Source organism: Lates calcarifer, linkage group LG20 (genome assembly GCF_001640805.2).
Source record: "Lates calcarifer isolate ASB-BC8 linkage group LG20, TLL_Latcal_v3, whole genome shotgun sequence".
NCBI lineage: Eukaryota > Metazoa > Chordata > Actinopteri > Centropomidae > Lates > Lates calcarifer.
Genome location: NC_066852.1, coordinates 16,046,101 through 16,072,123, shown reverse-complemented (window position 1 = coordinate 16,072,123; position 26,023 = coordinate 16,046,101). Strand labels below are relative to the sequence as shown.

The following is a 26,023-nucleotide window of genomic DNA, read 5'->3' as shown; positions in this document are numbered from 1 at the left end:
CTCCTCTGCTGTGAATAGCTTTATATGTAGGATGTCAAGTGGGTGGATTTGTAGTCTTACATAATGCTTGTTTATATGTATTCAGATCTAATAAGGTATGAATATTCCTGCAGTGACATTCTGTTAAAAAGCTGTGGGCTACACAGACAATTACTGTACATGATTAATATCTGAGAGCCTGAATGAAAATGAGTTCTGATGACTAATTCTGCTCTCTAATATCATTTATCCTCCTTTTATCTGAGTTCTTGTGAGCATAAGAGCAACTCACCCACACGATGGATAACATTTATAATAGCTGAACACTTTAAAGGTTCTTAAAAGTAAATTCTCATCTCACTTACCCTAGTCACTTTCTCCATAGAGGTCAGAGGTCAAGTCAGCAGTATCCTCCAGCTAAAAGGTAGCATAAATAGAAAAAGGACAAATTTCTCTCTCGCTGATGTAGAACATGCAGAATGACACATCAACATACGGCACACGAGACGCATGAAAAGCATTAAAAATACATAAGCAGGACATCTCAGCGCACTGAAAGCAGCACTAAAGCGACATGTGAAATGTGAAGAGCTTGGTTCCTTCCTGTGATCTCAGAAAACGAAACATGACAGAAAGTTGCTCAGAGCTACAAAAACCACCCAACAAAGACTTCCCGCTGTCATCAAAGGATGAAACCTGGAGCTGCTCTGGTGATAACTAAATGGGCTCTGACTTTGAGGGATTATAGCATTTTGGTAGAAATGGTATACTGCCAAGCTCAACCTCACGCTTTTGTAACAGATTTTTCTGTAACATAAAATCCATCCATACATCCAAGAAGATTCAGTTTCCACTTGTAGGAGTTTTGAGTTTTGACTTTTTGTGTTGAGTTTTGAGAAATAGGCTTGTAAGTGGAAGAGAGTTGGATCTCTTGTATGAATGAGAAATCATGCTGTGTGTGTTACTGCACTCAGATGCCTCAGTAGTTTTAGCCATCATTCATATTGGCTATTAAGAATGGGAAAATGCAGTAACTTGAAAGCATGTCACAGCCTTCTGCCAGCATGACAATGAATAAATTCAGCTAAATTAACATGTAGTTTACTGACCACCAACAAACAAAAATTGGTCTAAATTTTCTGGATAAGAGTGCCCTGCTGTGCTCTTACTAACATTATGTCTCCAGCAGTGGAGAATACCGTCTCTGTGGCTCAGCTTTGTCTTGGGAAACCCTTCATTATCCACAGGTGCAGGTCTTTTGAAATGAAAATAGGCTGTGATGCCAGTTATTTTTCCCCTGATCAGAGTTGGTTGCATATTTTGTGGTGCAGTGTGCCTTGGTTGGCCAACTTGTTTGCTAGTAATAGAGAGCTCGGTGCTCATCTTTGCTGATGTTAGTCTCTGGGTGATGGTGTACAAAATATTCATGAAATGTTTCACGATTGTCTTACAAAGCTAATTATTAAGTTATTGGATCTAAAATGGGCCCCGTAGGTTAAATCCATTGAAGATCAACTCTAGTTAACTCAGCTCTGCTTTTCGATGCCATCATAACCTTATTGTACAAGAATCAATTTTTGGAATTTGTGAATCAGTAAGAAAAGAAAAACAATAAAATGTGTGTGAATCGAATCGATTTTTCACTCACCACTACTGGCTATGATAACATTTTGCTCACCAACTTAGTGATGAGGTCTCACTTCCATCAAAGCTAAACTTCCCTATAGGCCTAGATTTGCTTTTGTTAGATATTTCTAATATATCAGTGTCATTAAACACTTGATCTGGTCAAACTCTTGTAAAAATGGACAGTGCAATATGCAATATATAGAATCATCCAATCCAATCATATATACAGTATGTATATATATATATATATATATATATCAAGAGAGAGTATATAGAATCTTGTCCATCATCATATGTGCCTTTGCATTTCACTTACAATCTGGCAGAGATGTTTTGAGCCACTTACCCACATGCATTCACACAAACAGTGATGACGCAGGACTGTCTTTCATTTCCTTATTTAACCAGAGCTGAGCATCGCAGAGCCAACAGTACTTTCCTGTCCAAGTGAATATGATCAATAAACACAGATGATAACAGAGGACAGGAGAGTAGTTTTGCTCTGCCTCACTTGCACCCTACTCTGATATTATCTCCCTCTCCTTTTCTGTTAATCTAAGTTTTTCACCCTCCTCTGTTTTTCCAGTGAATCTGTCTCACTTTTTCTATCACTGGCTCTGTGTTATAACACTCCCGCTTTCTGTTTATCTTTCAGTCTCTCTTTTACTCTCTTACTCCCTTGTCTCAGTCTTTTCTACCTGACTGCTGAGAGATAGACTGCAGCTTGATGTAGAATAGATGCCTGGAAATCACCATTCACGTTGTGTTTCCATGACAAACAAGCCCCTCTGCATATTTAGTGTGCTTTTGTTGTGTTTAGCTGTATCATTAGTCTGTTTTTGTGTGTGTGCATGTATTTTTTCTTTTGTCAGTGTTTATATATATATATATGTATGTATCATTCCTGTCTCAGTGTGTCATCTGATCTGTTTGTCTTTGCATGCCGTATGTGTTCATATCTCACAGTCTCAGAGTGTGTGCGTGTGTGCGCACACACTTGTGTGTCAGGCCATCTGTTCTCTGTCGGGTCTGGTCCTGTCTCCCAGGGCTTTGTCTTCCTCTCAGTGTTCTGGGATCAAAAAGACAGACATGTACCATAACTCCTTCTCAGATGTACTGTCCCCTATCCCCACTGTTTATTAGTGGGGCCCATATGCCAGTGGTGATTGGAAAAGGGAGATTGTTTTGAAATCTTCCTGGTGGTGTCACTCTCATGGGCGCCAAGGAGTTTCATCCAAAAAAATTAGATCCATGACAAAATTCGGTTAAAGAATGCAATCCAATCTAATCTGCATGTTTGAGTGTTAGACATTACAATTTACTCTCACTGAAAAACATCCACAAAGAATCAACTGGCCAGCTACAGGGAGAGATGACACAGTGAGTTATTGCATCTTGATCTCTGAAACCCAGTGGATGATTTTTTATTTTATTTTTTTAAAACTAGCCATTGTACAAATTGAATTCAGTGGATCATTTAACAGAAATTTGATTTTCTAAACAGGCCTTGTATTTTTCCACTTTGCAAATGAGAAACAAAACTCAAGGACATTCAGCAAGTTTATGCATCGGCAATCACATCGTGGCTGAAATAATAACTGTGAGGGAAGTAAATAAATCACCTGCAAAGTAAATTTGGTCTGTGTCTACTGATGACACCTCTAACCAATGTAAATACCAGACTACAGAGAAAGAGGTCAAATTCAGGCACGGGCTTTGTAAAGGTGCTGTGTTTATGACGTTGACACCTGAAAATCTTGTCTTTGCCGACATCATATTGTATAGGGTTTGAGCAGGGACATCGTCTCATGGAAATCGCTGGGTCAGATCCGTGTATGAAGATTAAATCATTGCATCTTATAAAGGTGACAGTGTGAAGAACAATAACCACAATCACAGATAATTCTTTTGGAATTTCACTTTATGACAGAACTGGTGGATTTATTCTCTAGCATTAATAGAGGTGTAGACAGTGTTCAGACCAAGATCAGGCCTGCCTTAAAACAACACTGCGGGCTGCGTTGATGGGGCCATGTTGTTTGAAGTACCAGTTAGATAATGAAATGGCATGTGTGAGTAGCAGCTCTTTGAATCTGAATGTCAATCAGACACAAATACACTACACAGAAATATAGAATACCGTGAGCCTACTTGTCATAAGTCCCTTCCTTTAACTTGCATTCACGATGGTGTCAGTAAAAGCAAAGGAGCCTTGAGTTCTTACCATTGGCAACAAGTTAAAAGTACCCCTCACTCAAGGCACCTTGCAGTGCATTCTGGGGTTTTCAAGCAGTTGTTACTGAGGTAATACATATCTCTGTGTCCTGCATAATTGCTCTCTCTCGCTGTCTGTTATTGTTGAATTTCAGTGCAGGATAGCAGCTCTAGAAAGACGCCTGTGCTGTTACAGCAAGGCTGAAAAAAATTCAAGGTTGCATCATAATAGCTGTATAATTTAACAGGTGTTTTAAGGATTTTTTTTTTCCTTTAAAGAGCTTTTAGAAGTTCTGAGGCATTAAGTTGAAATAGCACAAAATTCAACATATCATTTGGTGAAAAAGATAATGAGCCCAAATTACACATTAGAATAGGGTGAGATCATTATGACACGTATGGTAAGAGACAGGTAGAGAAGTAAAATGTTGGAGAGAACAATTTTGCCAGGTTCATTCCTGTTGATTGATGCTGAGCTTTCTGGTTGCTAGTACTGTGTCCTATTCTGTGATTATTATTACAGTTTGTTTGGTTTTTTTTACAATTACATATTCAAGTATTTAGCTCGCTCTTTTTCTGCCTGCTGCACTTCTTGTCTCTGCCTCATCGCTCTGATGGGTATTTAGATCCCTCTGCTGCTCCTCCTGCACCTTTACTCTGTTTCTGTTTCTGTGTTTCTATCTCTGTCTTTCTCATGGAGTTTCCAAGGAGACGGTTTGCACCCGAGAACAATCATCAGACTGTAGTGAGGGCTTTAGACCTAGACACACACACACACACACACACACACACGGTCTCATGCACAGGCCTGGTGTTGGCCCTGTCCTGCTGCTAGTGCATTCCTTGGCTATAGCTGGCTAGCGAACCATTGCTCACTGCTACAACATCAGCTGTTCTATGATGCCATCCTGGGGCTTTTCGTAGCTGTGAGACAAAGTAGCGTGCACTGGCACCAAGGCTGGCTGCTCCCCAAACCACTGCTGTCACTTAATACTGGCTTTAGATGGCTTTGAATGCATCAGGACCTTTTGAAACATAGCGTTAGCCTACATGTTAGCATGGCTAACAGGTGTAGCATCCTATTAGTTAAACACAGAGGAGGAGTCAGTGTCGTCATCCAGTTTAAAAGATACAGCTACACTGTCAGTGGGCTTACCCTGGGAATACATACTGTTTGGGGACGTTGGGTCCTCTAGCATAAGTGAGCAGGAAATTAAGTGGCAAATTTTGTGTATTCATAAAATTCTTCAATTTAACGACAGAAATCATATCTTCAAGCCACTGAGAGGAAGCAGGCGGCAGTTTTACCATGTTAAATGTGGGGGCAAAAGCTGTTAGTTGAACATTAATAAAACCCACCTATTATGCTGCAGTGCACCCCCTGACAGTAAAGAGGTAGCGACAACAGAGTGATACCAGGATGGTCTTTAATATGGGATGTTAACGTATACCAACTGATATTGAGATGTATAGTATGTGACAGATTCTGAACATGACAACAGACTAGTCTGGGATGTTATAGGTTTCCCTCCTACCTTCCTCTCTCTGAACTCCACTTACTCTCTCCTCTCCTCTAATCACCCCCTCCTGTCTTCATACTTCTTCACTGTCTCTTTTTTTCCCCCACTCCGTCACCTATTCCCTCCCTCAGAGCTCTCCCTGCTCCTGCAGAGACATGCTGCGTCATGGAAACGACCGGCTCGTGTACGTGCGCAAGTTTGTGTGTGTGTGTGTGTGGTGGATAGCTGGTGTTAAAGCCACCCTAACAGCACCTCCTGCCGTCCTGCTTGGCAGATCATTATAGGCAGTGAAGATTTACATGGAGGCTGTAAAGACAGCAGAGAGAAGAAAAGAAGGAAGCTTAAATAACAAAAATCTGCATTTTCGAGATATTTCTTAATATGCTTGTGTGCAAGTTTTTTTTTGTCATTGGCATCTTTGATCATGTTTATAAGGTGCTATGAGTTGTTAAGAGGCAGTTGTTCCCCAGAGAAGATATGACACATTCCCAGTGTTCTTGTGCAGAGGTTAGTGGTTGTTCCTGGCTTAACGAGAACACTAAATTTCATTATTTTTCCATTCACTAGATGGCACACCCTCTGGAGTTTAAGATCATTTTTGATTTTGCTGCACATTAAATTATGCCTGCTGCTATAGGAACACAGAACATTTTCCTTTGCTCCCATTGTTATTGGTCTAAAATCATTCAAGGTTGTTTGTCTGCAACACAAACAGCATCACAAATCGCTTTGACTGTGTTTTGGCTGTAGAAACATTTTGACAGTGTTTGTGGTGTTGTGGGTGAGAGTTATTCATAAAAATAAGAGAGTAGAATGTTTTCATGTTTGGAGGTGTCATAGTTATCATCTCACTTTGTGTGTGCATCCTTTCTGGAAGAAATGGAAAGTTCACGTCTTCTGTGCATCTTTTCTTGGGTTTACAGATGATAATTTTTCATCTATAGAAAAATCATCTATAGCGAATTTTAGAAATGGAACAATAGCATATAAAGTGAATGGAAAGATGTGATTAGACACAGATTTGTCTGGGGCAAAAATTTGCTGAACACACCTTTCTCGTTGGGTCCCAATAGCCTGATCCATTTTTATTTGGGTCCAAATTTCAGAATCAGAATCAGACTTTATTGCCAAGTACGTTGGTACATACAAGCAATTTGTCTTGGTATACTTGTGCTAAAAAAAAAATAAATGAATAAAATAATTTAAAAAAACAGATAGTAAACAAAGAAAGATAGAATAGTAGAAGTAAGAGTAAGGAGTAAAGAGCAATAAGCAAATACTATATGTACAAGGAACATAAATATACTTATAATTTAAAATTTAAATTTGCAGCATATCCATTTAATCTCCTTTTTTGACAGCAGTTAGTAAAACATTCAGGTAGTAATTTATCTTAGTATCAAACATTTCATCTATTTGATATTACTTAAATTTTAGTTTTGAATTAATTATCTAAATCTAAACCTTAATGAACATGATAATTACACATTCAAAAAACATCTAACCCTAGCTCTTCTACTGCTTAGTGTTAGGGGAAGTAAAGATGTGAGGAGTGAAAGATGGGCAAGCCAAAATGTGGGCACCTTCCTCTGTGGGAACAGGAGAGAAGAAGTGCATAAGCTAATGGATCCCACCCCCCATTCTCTGTTCTCCTTAAGCCTCACTGTGTGTACTGCACTGTGTGTATGTATGAGTGTGTGTGTGTGTGTGTGTGTCAGAGTAAAAAAGACTAAAATGTCACAGGCATACTCACAGTGCTTTGGCAGCACTTTCACAGCCCACAATGATAGAAAAGGAGCCATGAAAATCTCCTAATTATACAGACAGATTATAACACACACACTTAAAAGCAAGGAGCTTTGTCTACAACCTCCCACATACACACATACACACACACACACACACACTGCGCACACTGCTCACAGTCCTGGGCTGTGACAGTCCTGTACAAAGACCAGAGTGTGGAGAACGCAGTGTTTGGAAGGAGACTGCTGTAAAATGGGTTTATATCTTCATCATTGTTTAAAGCTCATTGATATATACTGTAAATGTCACTGTGTCAAGTTGTCTTTTTCTCTTTCTGAAAAGACCTACAGTAGGCTCTGCGTTTCCATTTAGAATGGTGATGAGGCCAAACTACAGCAAATGACATGTAGAGCTATGTGAGAGATTAACACCAGTTTGATCGTATGTATTTGGAGATTTTAGTATAATTAACATAAACAGCTTTGCATGTCTGTAAATGTTGTGTTCTACCAAATCAGACTGAGGACACTTGGCAAGTTTTGTTCACCAATCAGTCGATTTATTTTGCTTTAGATTTGTGCTTTGTCTGTTAAATTTGGGAAAAATCATCCAAATTGAGTGGCTTGTCTTTTGTATTCAAAATGATCATTTCATAGCCAGTTTTAAAGAAAAAAAAATCTCAGCCCAATTATTACTGTTTGAACTGAAGTGCCTCTTTTGAATGGAGTGAAGTGACTGAGTGAATTGTTTTTAACAGACTTGTGGAATTTAAGGTTTGGCACAAAAGTCTTGCATTGTGGCTCTGAAAAAATGTGGTGCTCTTGCTCTATTTATGCCTTTTACTCCTTCATTTGAAAGACAATTCCCTTCAACTCTACTGACATTTTTACAGCAACTTTTCTGTTTTTCTTTTATTATTTATGAAAAATGTGCAGCTCCCCTCACCTGTCTGCTTTGTCTTTCTCCCCCCTCTCTCCCTCTACCCTTCCTTTCACTCCTTTTCATCACTGCTCACTCTCTCCCTGTGTCTCTGCCTCGATATCATCCATCTCCCTCTTCCCCTGCATCCACCTCCCTCCCTGCTTACACCCCTCCCTCAGGTTTGTCAAAGTCCTTCCCATTGGACAACTCTTTGTTCGACAGCTGGCTCGCCCAGTCGGTTCAGATCACCGCCGATGACATGCTGAGTCAGTGGGCTCTGGGTGCCCAGCATGGGGACAAGAGTGGCAGCCTACTCTCCGACCAGGTAGGGCTTCAGCAGCAGGGGACCTGGATGATGATCCCTTGCCTGGTTCTGATTTGACTGTAATGTTATGATATTGAAAGCAAGTACTTCTTTGATAAAGCAGCAATGGATTGAAATCAGTAATGGATTTTTAATTTGTTCAGTACACAGAAAATAAAAAGTGGTCTGCAAGCAGACCTTTGTCTCAGCTCCAGTACATGCAGACAGCAAATGGATCAGACCAGTTAAAAAAGGATTATATTAGACAGAGCTGCAGTCTGGCTCTTGGCAGTGAATGGTAGCACACATGGCAAAATCTAAACAGCTGAAATCAGCAGCAGCATCAACAGTCCATCACCTCTTGAACTGAATCCCAGTCCACTGCGCTGGTGGACAAAACTGGCGCCAGGAGCCAAATAAGGAACCATCCTGTCTACAGAGCTGATGGACATCCAAAGTTCTCGGTCAAAAAGTTGTTCTTAGGCAAGGAAGGGGGACTTGACTGGGGGCAAAAGGGCCAAAATCATTATGAAACTGAAGTCTGCAAAAGCAGAAAAATGTGTAGGCGAGGTGTTTTTACAAAAAGTAAATACAACTTCTACAGCAGACAGACATTAGAGCTTTCCTTCAAATGTTAATGCACATATACTTTTTATTTACTGAACTATGTCTGTGCTTTGTGTGGATGGAAGTAGACTCAAATTTAGCCTCTTGTTTTTCAATCAAGGTTCGCTGATCCAACAGTCAGTGCAGTATTAGAGTGTAGTGTTTAAGTGTTAGGTATTCAATTTGTAATGCTAACCAGGTCAGAAATTCTGTTGGTGTTTTGGCAATGCTGATTTTTCTGCCGTTGTTCTCTCTTCATTTCCCTTCAGAAGATTAATTTGTGAATGATTGTTTTAGTTATTTAAAGCAAAAATTTCAAATATGGGCTGTTTCTAGCCTCTCATATGAGGATATGATGCTTTTCTCTGTGAAGCACAGTAAATAGTAAAGTGAGTTTGGGTTTTTGAGTGATGGTCAGACAAAATAAGACATTTGAAGCAATCATCTGTGAGAATTTATAGCAACTTGTCACTATTTACTGTCATTCAGAAAATGAATAGAAATATTGGCAGATTAATCAACCAATCAAATAATCAATAAAAAATAAATTACTGTTACTTCCAGCCCTAGTTATTAGCCATTTTAACTGTGGTCTCAAAACTTGCTGTAAGCTACCACAGTACCTTGAATAGTTTCTCAAGTGTTTTCAAAAGAAAACAGTTTTTTTGTTGTGATGCATTATTTAGTACAGTGGATTATAACTGTGGTGAAGAAAGAGCACTTCTCTTTTGTCAGATGTCAAAGACCCATAAAAAAGAATTATGCCTATGCACTTGAAACCACATTCATATACCTTTTATGTAGTTTTCAGCACTCGATGAAGACCTTTAGATTGAATCTTTATTCGAGTGGAGTTTGGAGTTGTGTTAGTTTTGCTCAAATCTCAGGGCGGGTGATCAGTTCGATGAGAGGAGCTGATGGTCAGAGCAGAGCTGCACTGTGGATGACCTGCTGTTCTCCTCAGGAATGTGCTCTGTTTGTGTATTGATTGGCAGGGGGCTCCAGCCACACTACATGGTATAACTCCATTGTTCAGAGATGTGCTGTGGAACAAAAAAAAGAACAAGAAAAATAAGGAACAGGAACACAGTAATTTTTCAATAAAGCAAAATGAGATGCTGACTGAACATACATTTTAAAAGGGTGTTAAGTGATCACTGACTATTATTAAACAACCCCACAGGTTCCAGGTTCCCGGTTCCAGTGGCCTGTAGTTGACACTGTTAATAGTATTAACCTTTTTTTAATAGCACAGAAGATTCAACAGAAACCTCACATGAACAGTCACAATGTAAAATGGTGTCAGAATACGTCAGCTTTGTCATTGTGACAGTAGTTGCTCACATCCTCCACTGTTGTGCTGTTGGAAATGTGGGTAGGTGGTTGGTTGGTGGGTGGGAGTTTTTGTTCCAAAGCATTACGGGGAAGAATGTGAGCATACAAGCAAAAGACAAATTAATTGTGCTGATATATGAGCAATTTTTTGTTTTTATATGACAGGAATATTTTGTGTAAAACTTGTATTACTGCACTTTGAAACATGAACTGATTCAGTTCTGTCTTCCTCTTATTTACTTTGATCAGCTTTCCTTTGAATTCTTATCCTCTCATTGCATCTCTTTCATCTCTTATGACTGTTTTTCCATACCTCACCTCCTCTTTTCTCACCCTCTCATGCAGCTCCTGCAGGGCGAGGAGAGCCTGCTGAACCTTATGATGGAGAACTCCATGCAGTCCACCTGGAAGACGCCCCAGCTGGGCCGCAAATCACGAGGGAGCAACAAGCCCCGTGCTCGAGGACAGCCCGCCGCCCCTCCCACCCAGGCCCAGACGCTCCTCTCGGCAGCGGCCGCCTCCACCGCCAGCAGCCCCTCCACTGCTAAGAGCCTCTGGACGAGCGTGGCAGAGGAAAAGTCTGGCCATGTGGGCCGGAAAGGGGACAGGTCCAGGGGCTCCTCCAAAGGCCTGCACCACCACCACCTTCATCACCACCAGACCAGGAGCTCTGACCTGCAGGGGGAGCCGCCGCCACAGCCGCCAATCTCCAAAATGGATTCCTGTCACATCTCGGAGGACCGCGGCCCCTGGGACAGCATCCACACGGGGAATGGCGTTGCATCAGGGGCTGGATCCGTTTTCACCACAAGCTCATCTCCACCTCCGGCCTCCAGCCCTGGGGTCACAGTTCCCGACACGGGGGTGTTCCTCCGTGGCGGGGCTCCGCGGCTCCGTCTGCCCCGCCAGGGTAAATCAAGAGGGAGGGGCGTCAGCGGAGGCGTGGTGGCGGGGTTGGAGTCCATGGACCTGCCTCTCACGGGAAAGGACACATCCCTGCTGGACGCTGCCGAGACTGACGGGTACTTCTCTGACGGTGAGCAGAGCGATTCGGACACGCGCTCCGGCGGACGCAAACTCCGCCTGCCGCAGTTGCATTCTGGGAACGAGGACCTGTTGAGAAGGAGCGTGCTGGCATCCTAAAGAACTGAGACTCAAACCAACACACACAAACAGTTATCCAAGCAGAGTCCCCGCTGGCTAATTGTTTCTCCATCTGTGCCCAGTACAGTCTACAAAACATGGCTGGATGGCTTTGTTCAACCAAATCCCTGTCACATTTACCAATGGAAAATCTCTTCAGCTCTTACCTGCTTTGTTTTTTGGGGGGAATTTGAATGTAGCCGTTTGCCTGTCGTACAGTAAAGCTTCTCCACAGGACTGTAGTCTGTTGTTAGATAACCACAAGACGTGATACATTCAACAAATAAGAAACAAACATTATCTTCATTCTTCTTTTTTTTTCCGTTTTGTGTTTCAGATTCATTTTGTTTCTGGTCGTTGAAGTACCCTGTTCTGGCCTCATGTCTGTGGTATCTGCCAGACTTGGGAACAAAGACTTTGGGGCATTATTATTACTATTCTTCAAGCTGGTTTCAGGGTCTGCTTCACTTTTGGTCTTTTATGGCCTGAGATACATCCAATGAGTCTTTGTTTTCTTGAATATATTCAACAGAAAAGACAATTTCACACCAGAGTTGTTCAAAAATATGTACGGGGATGACATGGGACAAACATGTATTCAGCCTTGAAAAGCACAACTAGCTAGTCATAAGAGCTGTAATGTAAGCACTCGTGTGTATAATAGATGCTCATTCAGGGTTGGGGTCAATTCTTCAACATGTTGATTCAGTTTCAAAATGTACACTAAAGAGTTTCAAATTTATCTTCACAGACTAAAAAATACACATCTCTGGCTTTTCCAGTTTTTGAATAGCAAAACAGCAGATTGACCCCAACCCTGGTGCTCATTCAGATTGTCACACAGAGACACACACACAGAGACACACACACAAACACACACACACACACAGACATAGATATACTGACACACAAACTACCATAAGCAAATCCCTTTTGCTCACGTCACAGCCATTGTTGAAATATTTGGTCTGACTTTTGTCAGCTGCTTTCAAATTCTTCCTAATTCTGAGTTTTCTTTTTTTTTCTTTTTTTTTTTTTTAAAGCCTGAAACTTTGGAGAAAAATCATTGTAGAAACTCTGTGCCTTCTGTCGCTCGCCCTGTGCCCCTGCCTCCCCTCTCAAACCCCCCACCACCCCACCCACCTTCTTAATCAACCAAACAATCAGTAAGCAGATCAATCAGTCGTTTCTCAATCGGATTTGTAACAATCAAACCAAAAGGTAATCCAGACAGATTGGTTACCAAGTGTAGCCAGCATTGGGCTCCTTGTCACCTTAACAATTGTCTAGTGCCTGAAACAAGGATGTAAATGCAGCTTTTGCCATTAATCAATGAAGCATCTGCAACAGTTAGCAAAGCAGAGCTACACCGTGCTCTCGGTGCAAAGAGCTGCCTACTGTTCTATGCCCCCATAACTAGATCACTGCAGTCCAGAGCTGTCAATAAACAAGAGTTTGGCCAGGTTGCGCTGTGAGCGCCATGTTGCTGCCGCTATGGGAGAGCTGACTGCAACAATAGATACATGTGGGAGAACAGAAAAACACAGAAACTAACAACTTACTGTCAGTTTTATATCCTGATTAACCTGTTTACACATCTTGCCATCAGTTCAGTGGTATTAATCCATTATGCTTGATTATTTAAATAGCTCATGTAGAAATATTCCTACATTTTAGACAAAAGTCACAAAAGGGGGCAGAAACAAACACAAGTCATTGCAGATTCTCCTCATTTGGCATTGGTAAATTGATATATGATTTTTTGGAGTTTTCAACCACATTTCACAGTCTTGGCTGGCTCAGGTGTCACCATATGACCTAAGAGATTAAAAAACATCTTTTAAGGGCATCTAAAAAATTAGACATAGCCTCATATAAAACAGTCACTGCTGCTGTGCTACTTTCAGGCAACAGGCATCAGGAGAAACAAGTTTGTCATACTTCAGATCATCCATGTTATGCGATTTATAATTTTGATGTAGTGAGATGCCCCACCATGGTTTTAGCTAAGCATTGAGTGGTTTTATGGCACCAACATGGCTGTCACTGACGTCTGAAGTGGCCAAGCTCTTGTCACCGATGGCTCTGCTGCACCTTTTCTCCTGTCAGATGAATGATGACAATGTAATAATCAGCTTCAGAGGCCTGCGCTCTTAAGTTCACAAATTGAGTTGTTTGTAAAAAAAATTTTTTTTTTAAAGTACTTTTTGTTGTTCTCTCAGAGTTGTATTTTGTACTTAAGCAGTCCATGGTATTCTCAGGGGTTAAAAAAAACTTTTAAAAAAGAAGAATAAAAGGTTAAAAAATTTATCGAAAAAGTGACACAAGACGTAGATACATATATATATATATACATATTTTATATCATATACAATATATATATATAAAGTGATGTGTGTATGTCTAGAAACTTCCTTATTTGGCAAGCTTCACTGTTTGAACTCCTACATGACTACTACTGAGCATGCTCCTTCTCTCAGTGTGACCATATGACCATCAGCCCTGGGTTCAATAGTCTCAACCAATAATTAATGCTCATTTTAACTTGTTTTGAGTTACCAGATGAGCGGAACAGATCAGATGATATTGGCTCAGTGGTCAACTACAAGAAGGGACTTTCTTTACATTTTCTCACCTTTCTTGCAGCTAAGACCCCACCCATCGGGGGCCAAATTGGGGGTGAAATAAGGCATGAAAAGTGATTTTTAAGGGCTGCTTTACCCAGGTCTGATGAACAGACATTTAAATAGAGGTGGAAGTCCAATCTACTTCCTCTGGGTTTTTTTTCTGTTTGGACAGCTTCAACCCTGTCTTCTGGAGTGACCACGCCAAAGAACAGATCTGTGTATCAAAGCAGCATATTTACATCTTAACCACACAAACACACATACACGCGCTCTGTCTCTGGTTTTCAAGATGAAGAATGTTAGATAAGGATGTCACACAACTCTGCCAGCGCTGTCCAGATCAGCTCGGTTTAATCCAGTTTCTAGACCTGGTTCAACCCAGCTCGACACGGTTTGCTTAGAAACACCGTAAGCTCAGGCACGGTGCCATGGGTGATGTATGAACCCCATTTACTGGCGCTGTTAATTGTACTACACCACCACCACCGATGAACCGAACCTGGATTCTCTCACATCTGCATGCACGGGGGCGGGCGGGGAGGGGTCACGTAGGAAAAGCCTGTCGCCACAGCGACGACGGGGCTGGCGATGGTCGTTAAACACAGACTCGCGCATATTAACCCCTTCCTCCCACTTCAGAAAAAGCCAAATGCTGCTGAACTGAACACAACATACAGCTCACACACAGACACATACACATACACACACCAGAGCTGGTATAACAGGGTTATAATGTAGAAGACGACTAGTGTTTTTTTAATGTATATGTGGTCCTGACTGCATCAGGAAGTATGAGCTTACTCAAGAGTGAAATGCCCCATAACAGCAGGAGAGTATTATTACAGGTGACAGCGCTGTGTCTCTGTCTCCTTTGTCCTTCAGGTGTAGCCATCGTAGAAGATTCACATTGTTAGTCTGCCACACCTGTCTCTGTTTCACCACAGAAAGACAAAGTGTGTTTTAAAAAAACTTTCAAAAGGAAGGGTTTTCTAGTTTGTTTGGTTTTTTTTTTTTAACTGTCCAAAGCGGTTTCTAAATTTTTACAACAGCATAAATACAGGGCAGGTGGATGATTTTGGACTTCTACGTTGGCTACTGGCTATTACAATCCACATGGAAACTTACCATAACAACACAAAACAACAACAATAACTGCAACAAAGCTTGTGTTTTGAAGCGAGGATGTGGTGAAGTATCATTACGGCCCACAGAATCCTCCGCTGGGTGGTTGTTACCATTCATGTGTTGCTAAGACAGAAAAATGTAATCTTGGTTTCAATATTCAATGTTCAGAAGTAGCCTGACTTTGTAGACAGTGGTATTAGACAAGGCCTCACATGTATGGCCTTAACATGTAGTAGCAAATGCTAAGGCTGCACAATGCTGGCAAGAAAAAAAGAAGAACACCACCCTCTGCATAAAGTTGTAGGGAGGTTAGATGAGTTAGACTTGCTGTTTCTAAAGATTCTCTTGTTTGCAAGTCAGATTTTAGTAGATTTGGTAGTACCTTCTCTGGCAGACTGCCATTTTGATAATTGCACTTCTGATTCTTTTTTTTTTCCTAGGTATTGTGCAGCCTTAGCAAACACAAACTGGTTATTATTCTATATTTACAGTGTGGCTTCAATGCCCTCTACTTCCGCTTCGTAGATACTGTAGACTGGAGTCTTTTGCAGGTTCTTTTTATCAATATCCACTAGAATACAATTTCAAAGCATCACTGTCCTCTGTGTGGTACGCTGGTGTGGGTGTTGGCTCACAGCCCACAACGTGCTCTGATGATCTTTGAGTTTTTTACAACTCTGTCAGGTCAAATAATTCACGTGATAGGAGATCCACATGAGATTTTTTTTTCCTCTCTTTTCCATATCTAATCTGTAATATCAGTAATGGCGTTGAAATATTTAGCCTCCGAGTGAAGCATCAGTATCAGCAGGAAATCTGGTGAAATACTGGAGGTTATGTTTTTGGTGCCATCTTCTATTTAGAGCGCATGGTTAAGACATTTTGCGTAATGGATAAATATACAACTATACAGTGGTGAGTTGGTGCATGTGTCAGAAACAGAAGTCCCACCCCACCCCTTCTCCAGGTTTTGGCACGAATGTTAGACCACACAAATAAGCTGGTGGGCATTGTGCATGTAATGGCAGGTCAGAAACACACCTACACACACTGATGAATTCCTAGACTTCAGCAGAAAAGACGGTCAAATGCCAGCGCCGATTGCTGCAGGTAATTGGAACATCGCCCACAATTCACACAGCTGCCGTCTACTGTACTGACACTGTTGTAAAATTCCTTGGAAAGACATCACTGCACCAGCAGGGCTGGGTTCCTCAGAACTTCCTCAGCTGCACAAAGATCATGTTTAGAGTTTTTTATTAGCAGAAAGGTAGGTTAGGGCCATCCACCGGAAATTTTGTTGTACAAGCTAATTCGTGTTTGACTTGAATGGAGGGGGGGGAAAAAAAAAAAAAAAAAACAGCCTTTAAATTCCAAGTTTTCCTCCTGGTGGATGAAAGAGTTTGATCTCCACTATTTTAAGACAAAACGTGATGGTTGCGCTGATGTGGTTTTGAGGACCCTGAAGAGCATCAGGATGCTGTTCATACAATATCTCTCTTCCTCGGTGGTTGCTCCTTTGTCCAGTAAGAATGCGGTTTGAGGCTGTCGTCAGGTCAGTGAAGCCAGGACTGGACAATGCTTAGAAATTTAATTTGATGCCCCAGCCTCTCTCAGACCAGGGTTTTTTTTCCCCCCAACAAAGTGAGCATTCAATTAAAGAAAGTCTGGGAACACAAACTACCTGCTGGACTCATGTAAAAGCAGTCATTATCTCTGTAACAAAGTCATTGGGATTACTGTTGCAGATTATGTACATTGGATTTTCTTGAAAAGGCTAGAATTGAAATCGCTTGAAATCTTGATGAAAGTTGAATTTTCTCATAGTCTGTGTAAATCTGTTTGGAAACACAGACTTTGTTATGTGATCAAGTGACCTGCTTAGTGCTTCCTGTTTTGGACATAAATGACAGTCCTTGCTTTATTGTCCTGCGCCAGCCATGCAAACCCACCCACCTACCCACATGCCTACCGCTGGAGTTTATATACATCTACAATAATGTATAATACTGTTCAACTACTACTACTAGAGACATTTTCATTTTTCCGTGTTTTGAAAAAGCCTTTGCAAGCTGTTTTTTTATTTCTTTTGTAACGCTTTAGCTGGCCATCGCGGCTCATATCAAACTAGAAAGCTGACTCATTATCTGCTTCCTCTGTTTTTACTGGCGCTTTGCTCTCCTCTCCGTTACAGCAAAGTTATGGCTTCAAGGTCTCAACATCCACAAACCCAGACACACTGCACAGATTGGAGGTTTAGTCATACAAACGCTTCTCGCAGGCAGAGCCGCTGTGGAGGCAGAAACGAGCTCAGTTGTCAAGTTGAATCTAAATTGGTGGAGTCGAAGAATCGCAGTGATTTGAATCACAGAGCCTCTTGTCATTCATTCATGATGATGTGAGGTAGCTAACTGTTACCAAGATCAATATAGGGAAGTACAGTCAGTACAGGTAGTCAGGTTGGCAAACAAACAACTAGGAGCATAACAAGGGAAGTATGAGAGGAAATGCAATGCCTGGGCCACAGAGCAGAAATTATTAGTCAATTAATTGTTTAGTCATTCAACAGACAAATGTTCTGCAGCTGTTTTTATATTCAAAATGATAATTGTGTAAAAAATTGCAAATATTCTCTGGTTCCAGCTTCACAAGGACTTAATGTTGCTCTTTGTGATACATGATAAAACTGGACTGAACAGAATAAACTGAAAACAAGCAATTTGATGGCATCACCTTGGGCCAGACGAAGTTGTAATGAGCATTTTTCATTATTTTCTGATATTCCACAGACCAATCGACTCATTGATGAGTAATCAAAAAAAAATATATATATCAATAATGAAAATAATCAGTAGTTGCAGCCGTATAGATTACATACCTCTGCTAGATTTCACAACTTGAGTTGACTGGGAAACCAGATTTTAGAACAACATAAATCACCGTAAGCCTGCAACAAGGCTGCCAAGGTTACTAATTATTAATCCTTTAATCTATCATATGGCAAACATGTTTTGAGAGCCCAAGTAGACATCTTCAGATGATTTGTTTGATCCAACCCACAGTTCAAAATTCAAACATATTCACTTTGGAATCATATGAAAACACAAGCAGCAGATCTGCACATTTAAGAAGCTGGAACCAGAGAATATTTAGAGTTTTTTGCTTGGGTGATAATGACTTGATGATCAAAATCATTGCTGAGTTAATTTTCTTTCATTCAAATTCTGAATTAATCAAGTAACTTTTTCACATAACTCATTGGCTTCCTGTGAAGTTAGCTTCTCAACTTTTAAAAGCACACAGCTCTGCACAAAACACCAAGCAGAGCAGTTTGTCGGTCTGTTTCTGTGTTAAAGGTTGAAGGAAACCTGAAGAAGTATGCGTCCAAATAACTTCCTCCTATTTATTTCCCTTTTCCATTTCAGTGGGCTTCTGTTCGACATCATTTAAGTAGATACACACTGTTTCTGGCTCCACCTGCTAAGGCTCAACACAGCGAGATTGCTTCTGCTTCCAGAGCAGATTCAAGAAAATGTTTTTAAGACTAAAGCTCTCATCTGCACTAACTGCGCACCTTACTCTGCCTCCACCATCCGACATCTTCCTCCTCCCTGCTTGCTCCTCCTCCTCCTCCTCTCAGCCTGAACCCCAAAATACACCTCTCCCCTTGTATCCCTCCTGCCCACAACTCCTCCTCTCTCCTCCTCTCCTGTCCGGTGATCAGCCTCCTTGGCCAGCACGTGGCTTTTTTCAAATCGCTTATGAAGCATAGGATGATCCAAAAAAAAAAAAGAAAGAAAGAAAACGAGTAAAAGAAGAAAAAAAGGATGTCTGTAGCTTTAAGGACAAATAATGACAGGCACGTGTTGTGGGAAGTACGCGTGAGGAGGGGAAAACGTTGCTTTGCTCTGGCCTGGAGAGAGAGAGAGAGAGAGAGAGAGCAAGGGAAGAGGAGAGTAGAGAGATGGATGAAAAGAAAAGAAGAAAGAGAGGAGGGAGACATTTACTGAACCGGAGCCAGGGAGGCAGACAGAGAAAGAGTACAACTTGTTCTTTCCCCCTGCGTTCTGTTTGCAGCCTGTCCACACAGTCAAGTTAACAAGCAGCTAATATAAACAACACCAGGCCCTTCCCTTCTCCTTGCCCTCTCACCCTTTCATCTCCATCTTTCACTCTTTTTCTCTCTCTCTCTTTCTGTCCATACAGCTGGGTCTCCATCCAAGTATTTCCTTTACAAACTGTAACAATCAAATCAGGAAAGCAGAACAGAATTGGCTAAAATTTGCATTAAATGGCATGAACAGCCCAGAAAACAATTCTGTTCTATTTCAGAATATTTTTATACAGACCATGACTTTCAAAATAAACCACCCTCTGTGGTTGTATGTAGTTTGTTGATACATTTATTTGTATTCAGACAAAAGTATTTGAATTTATACATTTCTCAGCAGTAAAGACCAACGAAAAACAAGTCTTACTATCTTAAAGATAGTTACACAACAAATCCCATGAAAAGACCAAAACCAACAATCAACTGATTTCACTAACAAGTACTGTCTGTGTGTATCCACAGTCTGATACATCTTATTCCATCACTGTCCAAAAACACATCAGTGAGTCACACCATTGGCCATTACCATGAAGACATACAATGAAGTTTATTTTGAGTCATTCCCACACACACGATCCTGCTTCTCTAAACACTCACTGGAGCACCAACTGTGTATCAATCTGCAGCTGAAAATAGTCGCCAACAAATGCACAGTTTACTCATATTAAAGTAATGTTTGCACAATGTGTAAAATGTCTAGGTGGAGGTTATACAATGTGCAACAAAAACTATTATTTTCTGACAAAAAGTAACAGATGTTAGCTGGCTACAGTAACTGTCTTGGGTCATATATTGGTCTTATTGCGTTTTCTTGAGAGAAAAAAATCCATTAAAATCCTGAATCATCCCCAAGTTTTAAATAAATTGAGAATTTATTTTTTGGCCAAAGCACTCAGCCCTACTCAGGGAATTGAGCAGTTGTAATAATAATGCTTGTTCTGGTGTTTTCATTGGATTTGTTGAGATGACAGTAAGACAAAGTAACGCTAGCTTTATTCTTTAAATGTCACAACCGGCCAGGTAAACATTTTTTTTTAAATATTAATACCAGCTTTGGATTGTTTTGTAACTTATGTGTCCATAATCACAGACTGTGATTATATGTCATTGCATTGAGCTGTAAGTACAAGCATAGCCAACAGTTAAGACCTATTTTAAGAATTGAAACCAGGATGGAAACATGGCTCAAGTCCCTTTTAATGCCTCTTCTCTCCCAGTCTTTGCAATTTATTCAACCTCCCTTTACATCTGGTTTTACCATTAGGCTCCTGGGAGGTTCAGACTCTGCTCAGACATACATCACTGCAGACATATTGAGGTGTAAATGCAACCAGGCCTCACTGACAATCCATTTGGCCCAAGCTGCCATCTCCCACTGATGGTCAAAACAACATTTGGTCACATTAAATTTAACTTCAGCTGGGCACTGTACACAAAGCATAAATATAACAAAAGGACGTGGGCGGGAATCTGTTTTTTAAAGGAAAGAGTGATTTCAGTGCGAGCACCGGAGACGTTTTACTTCCAGGTGTAAATATAATCTGGATAAATCACGTCTAGACACAATCTGGATTTAAGATGCAGGTTAAGACCATTTGTTAAGAGGCTCTCTGCACTGTATTTTTGTCTCTGCTCTTTTCTCCCGCTTGTAACTTCACCACCCTGTTATTTTATCTTTTTCCTTACTGTTCTTCTTCTCTGCTTTCATAACCTGACTTCTTTATCTCTCTCTCACACACAAAACAAACATTTATCTCCTTCCTCAGAGAAAAATATGTATTTATTTGCCTCCACTGATCAATCTTTGATACATGCAGGGGAGCAATAGCTGTTTTTATTACCTAAATTGGGGAAAATGCAGTCCCCTCTGTATGCCGTTAATCTGAAAATACAGGACGTGTGTGCAGACTGGTGTGTGTGTGTTTGCAGGAGGCTCAGGTTTGATGAATCCTGGCTTTGTGTGTTCATGGTGAGAAACACCCTGGGTTAAATGTAGTTAAAGGTGGTCAGCTGTTCTCCCAGTGAGGTCACTGACCGTGTTTAAATCTCACTTTGTTCTCCTCACCTCCTTTTCTTCCTCCTCCTCTCCCCCTCATCTGGAGAGAACTGGACCAGTCTCTATTAATTAAGGTGTGTTCAAACAGAACACAAGATGAAACTTAGATTCAGCGTGAATGGGAAAACTCCTGTGGCGCAATTAGTTGTTAAATTGCCCGGGGGGGGGGGGGGGGGGGGGCCTTTCAGCTCGAGAGAAAAATTTGTGCTTATCTCTAATCTACTTTGTAAATGTACAGAGAGGAGAAAGGAGATGGATAAATAAATTAAGTTACTGTTAAACAGATCAGTCAGGATGAGATGCCACATACACACGGTCACTGCATACATTGTCCCTACGATCAGTAAATCAGTTGTTAAGGGTGAACAAACAGACTGCACACACGGCCCAGCGGTCAAATCTGCATGAGTAATGCAAGGAGAAAATGTGCTTCGGTTGCTGTCTGAACACATCTTTAGCAAACGTTCACACTAAGCCGGCTAAACGCTGTTTATATGTCAAGATGATGTATGTCCTGACTAGCATTTTTAGGTCATTTTTCTTCTCCATCCACACTGAAACACCTTAACAGTAAGGAAACAGCTAAATGTCATGTTCATCCTCTCTCAGTTGGCAAAATGTGCTGACTTAAAACTCCACTGTCCCCTCTTGCTCTACGTACACCTGTGCTATGTTTTAATACAGACAAACTCACAGTTCAGTTGTTCTCATTTATATAAATTTCTGCCTCTGTTGTCACACAGTTTAACTAAAAGGAAGTTTGCAGGACAAACTCTAATTTCTGCACTGCTGTGCTCCAACATTGATCCAATCACAGAGGAAGTTAGAGGAAACAAAGTTGTCCTCCTAACTTTATTGTGACACAGCTCCTAATCAGGCTTACGTCATTTGTGTCCCAAAAGCTCAGTGACAGTAAAACACAAGGCCAGCAATTATCCACTCAGGTGATCGTAGTCGAGCTTCATTTTATATGTTGAGAAAGACATGGCTTAGTGCTGACAAAGAGCCAGAATCGTTTTAGCCAGCTTATTGTGGATGTACTCTTACGCATTTCTCTCTCCCCTCCTTGTTTGTCTGTGTCTCTTTCCCTCACTTGTTCCCCTTAACTTTGATATTTTCCGTCTCACTCTCAGCTCCACTTCATGTCTCCCTCTGGCCTTTCTCACTCTGTCCTCTTGTTTTTCTCTGTATCTCCCCTCAGTGCAGAGCAGGCAGTTTCTGACTCATTAATAACAAAAGAAAATTCTCGCTCCCCTCTCCTGACCTGCGATTCTCAAAAGTTTTCTCCCACAGGTTTTAAAACACATTATGAAACAAGAATTCAGTGGAGTTCTGGTTTGTAAAACTTCGTCAACTTTCAACAACCAACCAACCAACAAATATACCATCTCCTATAAGGACTTTTTCCTGATGTTACTGTTATTTTAAGCACTTAATATGTTTGTTGAAAGATGGTTAATTGATCAAGCTGCTTCTTGTTTGAACAGTTTCTCTCCCTTCTCTCTGCTCTCTCATGACATTTTTAAATATTATTGGGTATCATTCTGCATCTTATTGGTCATATTTAGGCACTATTTGAATACCAATCAGCATCATCCAATCAGAGCAGAGCTGGACACAGGCCTTTTCCCCTCCTCCTTCTCCTCCTCCTCCTGTCTTATTTGTCCTTATAAAACATTCTGGTTAAAATCTCTGCTGCTGTGTCCAGTTTCTCCTCCACTCTGCATCGGTTCTTCAATACAATAATATGAATGTTGCAGGAGTTAATCCTTCTGTATTCTTTGTTTCAAAGAATGTTGTGCCATTTGTTAATAGCAAAGAGAACTATTGAACATATATGAAAAAGAAGAGCTATTTTAAATTATTTTTTGGCTTTTTTTGCTATATTTATTTTCTTGTATTAGAATCTTCTTTGTAGGAGGGAAAAAAAATCAAAAATGTATTTTTCATTAGTGCGAAAAACCTATTTTCTTCCTTTTTGTACAATTTCGATGTTTTAAGCGAGACTTTGAAAAGCAATATGATGATGATGACGATGTTTCCTGTGACTGTATCTGCATGCTGTTTGTGTTGCCTTAATGATGGCTGCATCCCACTATGACCCCGCCCACCCCACCCTCCAACCTGTCTGCCCCCTACCTCCCACCCAACTCTGACCCTGCCCCGTCAACTCCCACCCTCATCTAATGGAGTCCTAGTCCCATCTGATCCAGTCCAGACCAATCCAGTCCAGTCCAGTGCAGTCAATAAAGCAGTGCTTTCTGTGTACACAAAACTTGCCTCTCATCCTTCATCACTGAGGTCTTACTGGTCTTTTTAAACTGATTTACAGAAGAAAAAGTATACTCATTATAGATCTTATCATAACAGACATTATTGTAAATTATAGAAAATGCGTTAATCTTTTTGGATCAGCAGAGACGTTTTCATCAAACATCAAAATTTTGTTTTATGTACGATAGAGCACAGAACAACAGAGCTTTGGCTTTTCTACCTTCCTGTGTTTGTGTGGATTTGGAAATGTGAAGGGCTAGACTAACTGTCCTTAATCCAATCTAACTGATTACTATGAATTTGGGGTGTATTTCAACGCTGCTTCATAGTTCTGAGGCTACCTACTTTGTAGATCTGAGGATGCTGGTTCAATTCTTGATAGGGTCAGTGAATTTTGTAGTTGGAGACCAAATGCAAAAAACCTAAAGGCTAGCACGGGAGCACAGGGCTATGGGATGGAAAAAACAACAAAATAAAATGTTCACTTAATAGAACAATCTTACTGAATCAGCTGCTTCTATATTACTACTACTCGACAACTAATATTAAAGACTACTGATATACTAGACTATTAAGGAACAGGACAAGAATGCATCACAATTTGTGCACTCTATCAAACAGTCACAACAGAGAGTATTCTCTGACTTAATATGATACAGTTGGGTCTTAAATTAGACAAAACAGGGATGTAAAGATTTTAAGCATTACTTCTTTAAAAATTCCCCCTGCATGCAAGTTAACTCTGTTGTTATGAGTTCACAATCTCTCTTACATTATTACAGTGATCACAATATTTTCACAAATAATCAAAAGAAAAACAGAGAAGCATCTAACAGCAAAAGACTCAGTATGGTGTGAATCATGGCACATACCAATATCTGCTTTAACATGATCACTTTTATAGATATCATAAGAAGTATTTTTGAATGTGATGTATCATTCCAACCTTTCATGAACAGGGTAGATTCAAAAGTTTCAAAAGGAAACAGAGTCTCTTTTGAAATCAGTGTAAAGAAACTTTACCATAACTCAGATCTGGGTAAGAGAAAAATATATATACAGGGTTTTGGAGTCATCAGCAGACCCCCCTCTGATTTTGACCAACAGCAGCAACCTGCCAAGAAAGACCTTGATCAGGAAGGCAGCCAAGAACCTCAAGACCATTCCAACAAATCTCAAGCGTTCTTCAATCATGATGGAGTAACTTTGCTAGAACAGAGATCAGCCTCTCCTGAAAAACAACACATGGCAGCGGCCTGGAGTTTGTCAAAAGACATGTGAAAGACAGAGCATGACGCAAAAGATTCTGTGACCTGATGAAATAAAATTCAAATCACTTCAGCTGGAATGCACAGTGTCTGCTGGAACTGGGCACAGCTTATCAACCCTCCAACACCATCCATACCTCGCAGCACGATGGTGCAGCTTCAGACTTGGCCAGGGGGAACGGGAAGACTTGGCCAGAGGTCCAGAGGAACAATGCAGGGATCCAAACACAGGCAAATCTTGAGGAGAGCAGGTTTCGGAGTGCCAAAGGCCTGAGAGTGGGGCCAGCACATTTCTGCTCCAACAGGACTCGAACACGCTGCCAAATGAACACTGGAGTGGCTTCACAACAAGAATGTGAAAGTCCTTCAGCGGCCTCAAAGCCCAGACGTGAATCCCAGAGAAAATCTGTGGAATGACTTGAAGATCGAGCCATATCGGCAAAATCCAAATGTGCCAAGCTGATGCAGATGTTTCCAGGAAGAAGTGAATAAGAGTTGCTGTCACAAAGTAACATGTCACATTTGAATAATTTCAACGCAGCACTGATCAATATTTTCATGTTAACAATGGATCAATAAATATGTAAAACGTGAAAGAGGTGACTCACTGTGAAAAACCAAGAATGAATTATCACCCAGCTCTGCTCTGCTGAGTGTTTTGTTGTCTTCTTTTTTTTTTTTTTTTTTTTTTTTTGGTGTTATGGCCCACAACTCAACTGTTTTGGTTCACTCTCTCCACCACTATGAGCCTCATTTTCAGCAACAGCAGGGAGCTGTTTTCTCTGATAAACCCACGGCAGAGACAAACAGCAGACAGATAGAAGACCTATTCAGACAGGATTTATTTCTCTAAGGGAGGTGGGGCAAATTGAACATCACCTGCGCTCGTCAGTAATAATTACAGCCACAACTGCCTACTGTTTTTTGGTAACCTTGGTCCTCCTATAATTAAAATTCCGCCCAGAGCAGCGTCCTTGTATTGGTACCTTGTATCCTTGTATTTCAAACTGAATGTAGTATTTATTTTTTTTCACCCAAGAAAAGCTGCTTGTCCTCCTACTATTAAATCAGCTTAGAATGAAACTCATCTTTTGTATGAAAATGGAGAAAGATGTTTTTGCTAACACCAACAGATACTGCACACCAACACCACAAGTTAACACCA

General features: G+C 40.8%; 1 protein-coding gene across 2 annotated transcripts in view; it reads left to right on the top strand.

The window, feature by feature from the left end:
- The window catches only part of jade2 (jade family PHD finger 2), a 169,315-nt gene extending 150,361 nt beyond the window's left edge, over nucleotides 1-18,954 (top strand). For both annotated transcript variants that reach the window (XM_018691335.2, XM_018691333.2), the window contains 2 exons: nucleotides 8,189-8,334; nucleotides 10,600-18,954. In XM_018691335.2, the coding sequence (XP_018546851.1) occupies nucleotides 8,189-8,334; nucleotides 10,600-11,397 (944 nt within the window). In that variant the 3' untranslated portion in view covers nucleotides 11,398-18,954. The remainder of the gene's footprint in view (nucleotides 1-8,188; nucleotides 8,335-10,599) is intronic.
- Nucleotides 18,955-26,023: the final 7,069 nt, after the last annotated feature.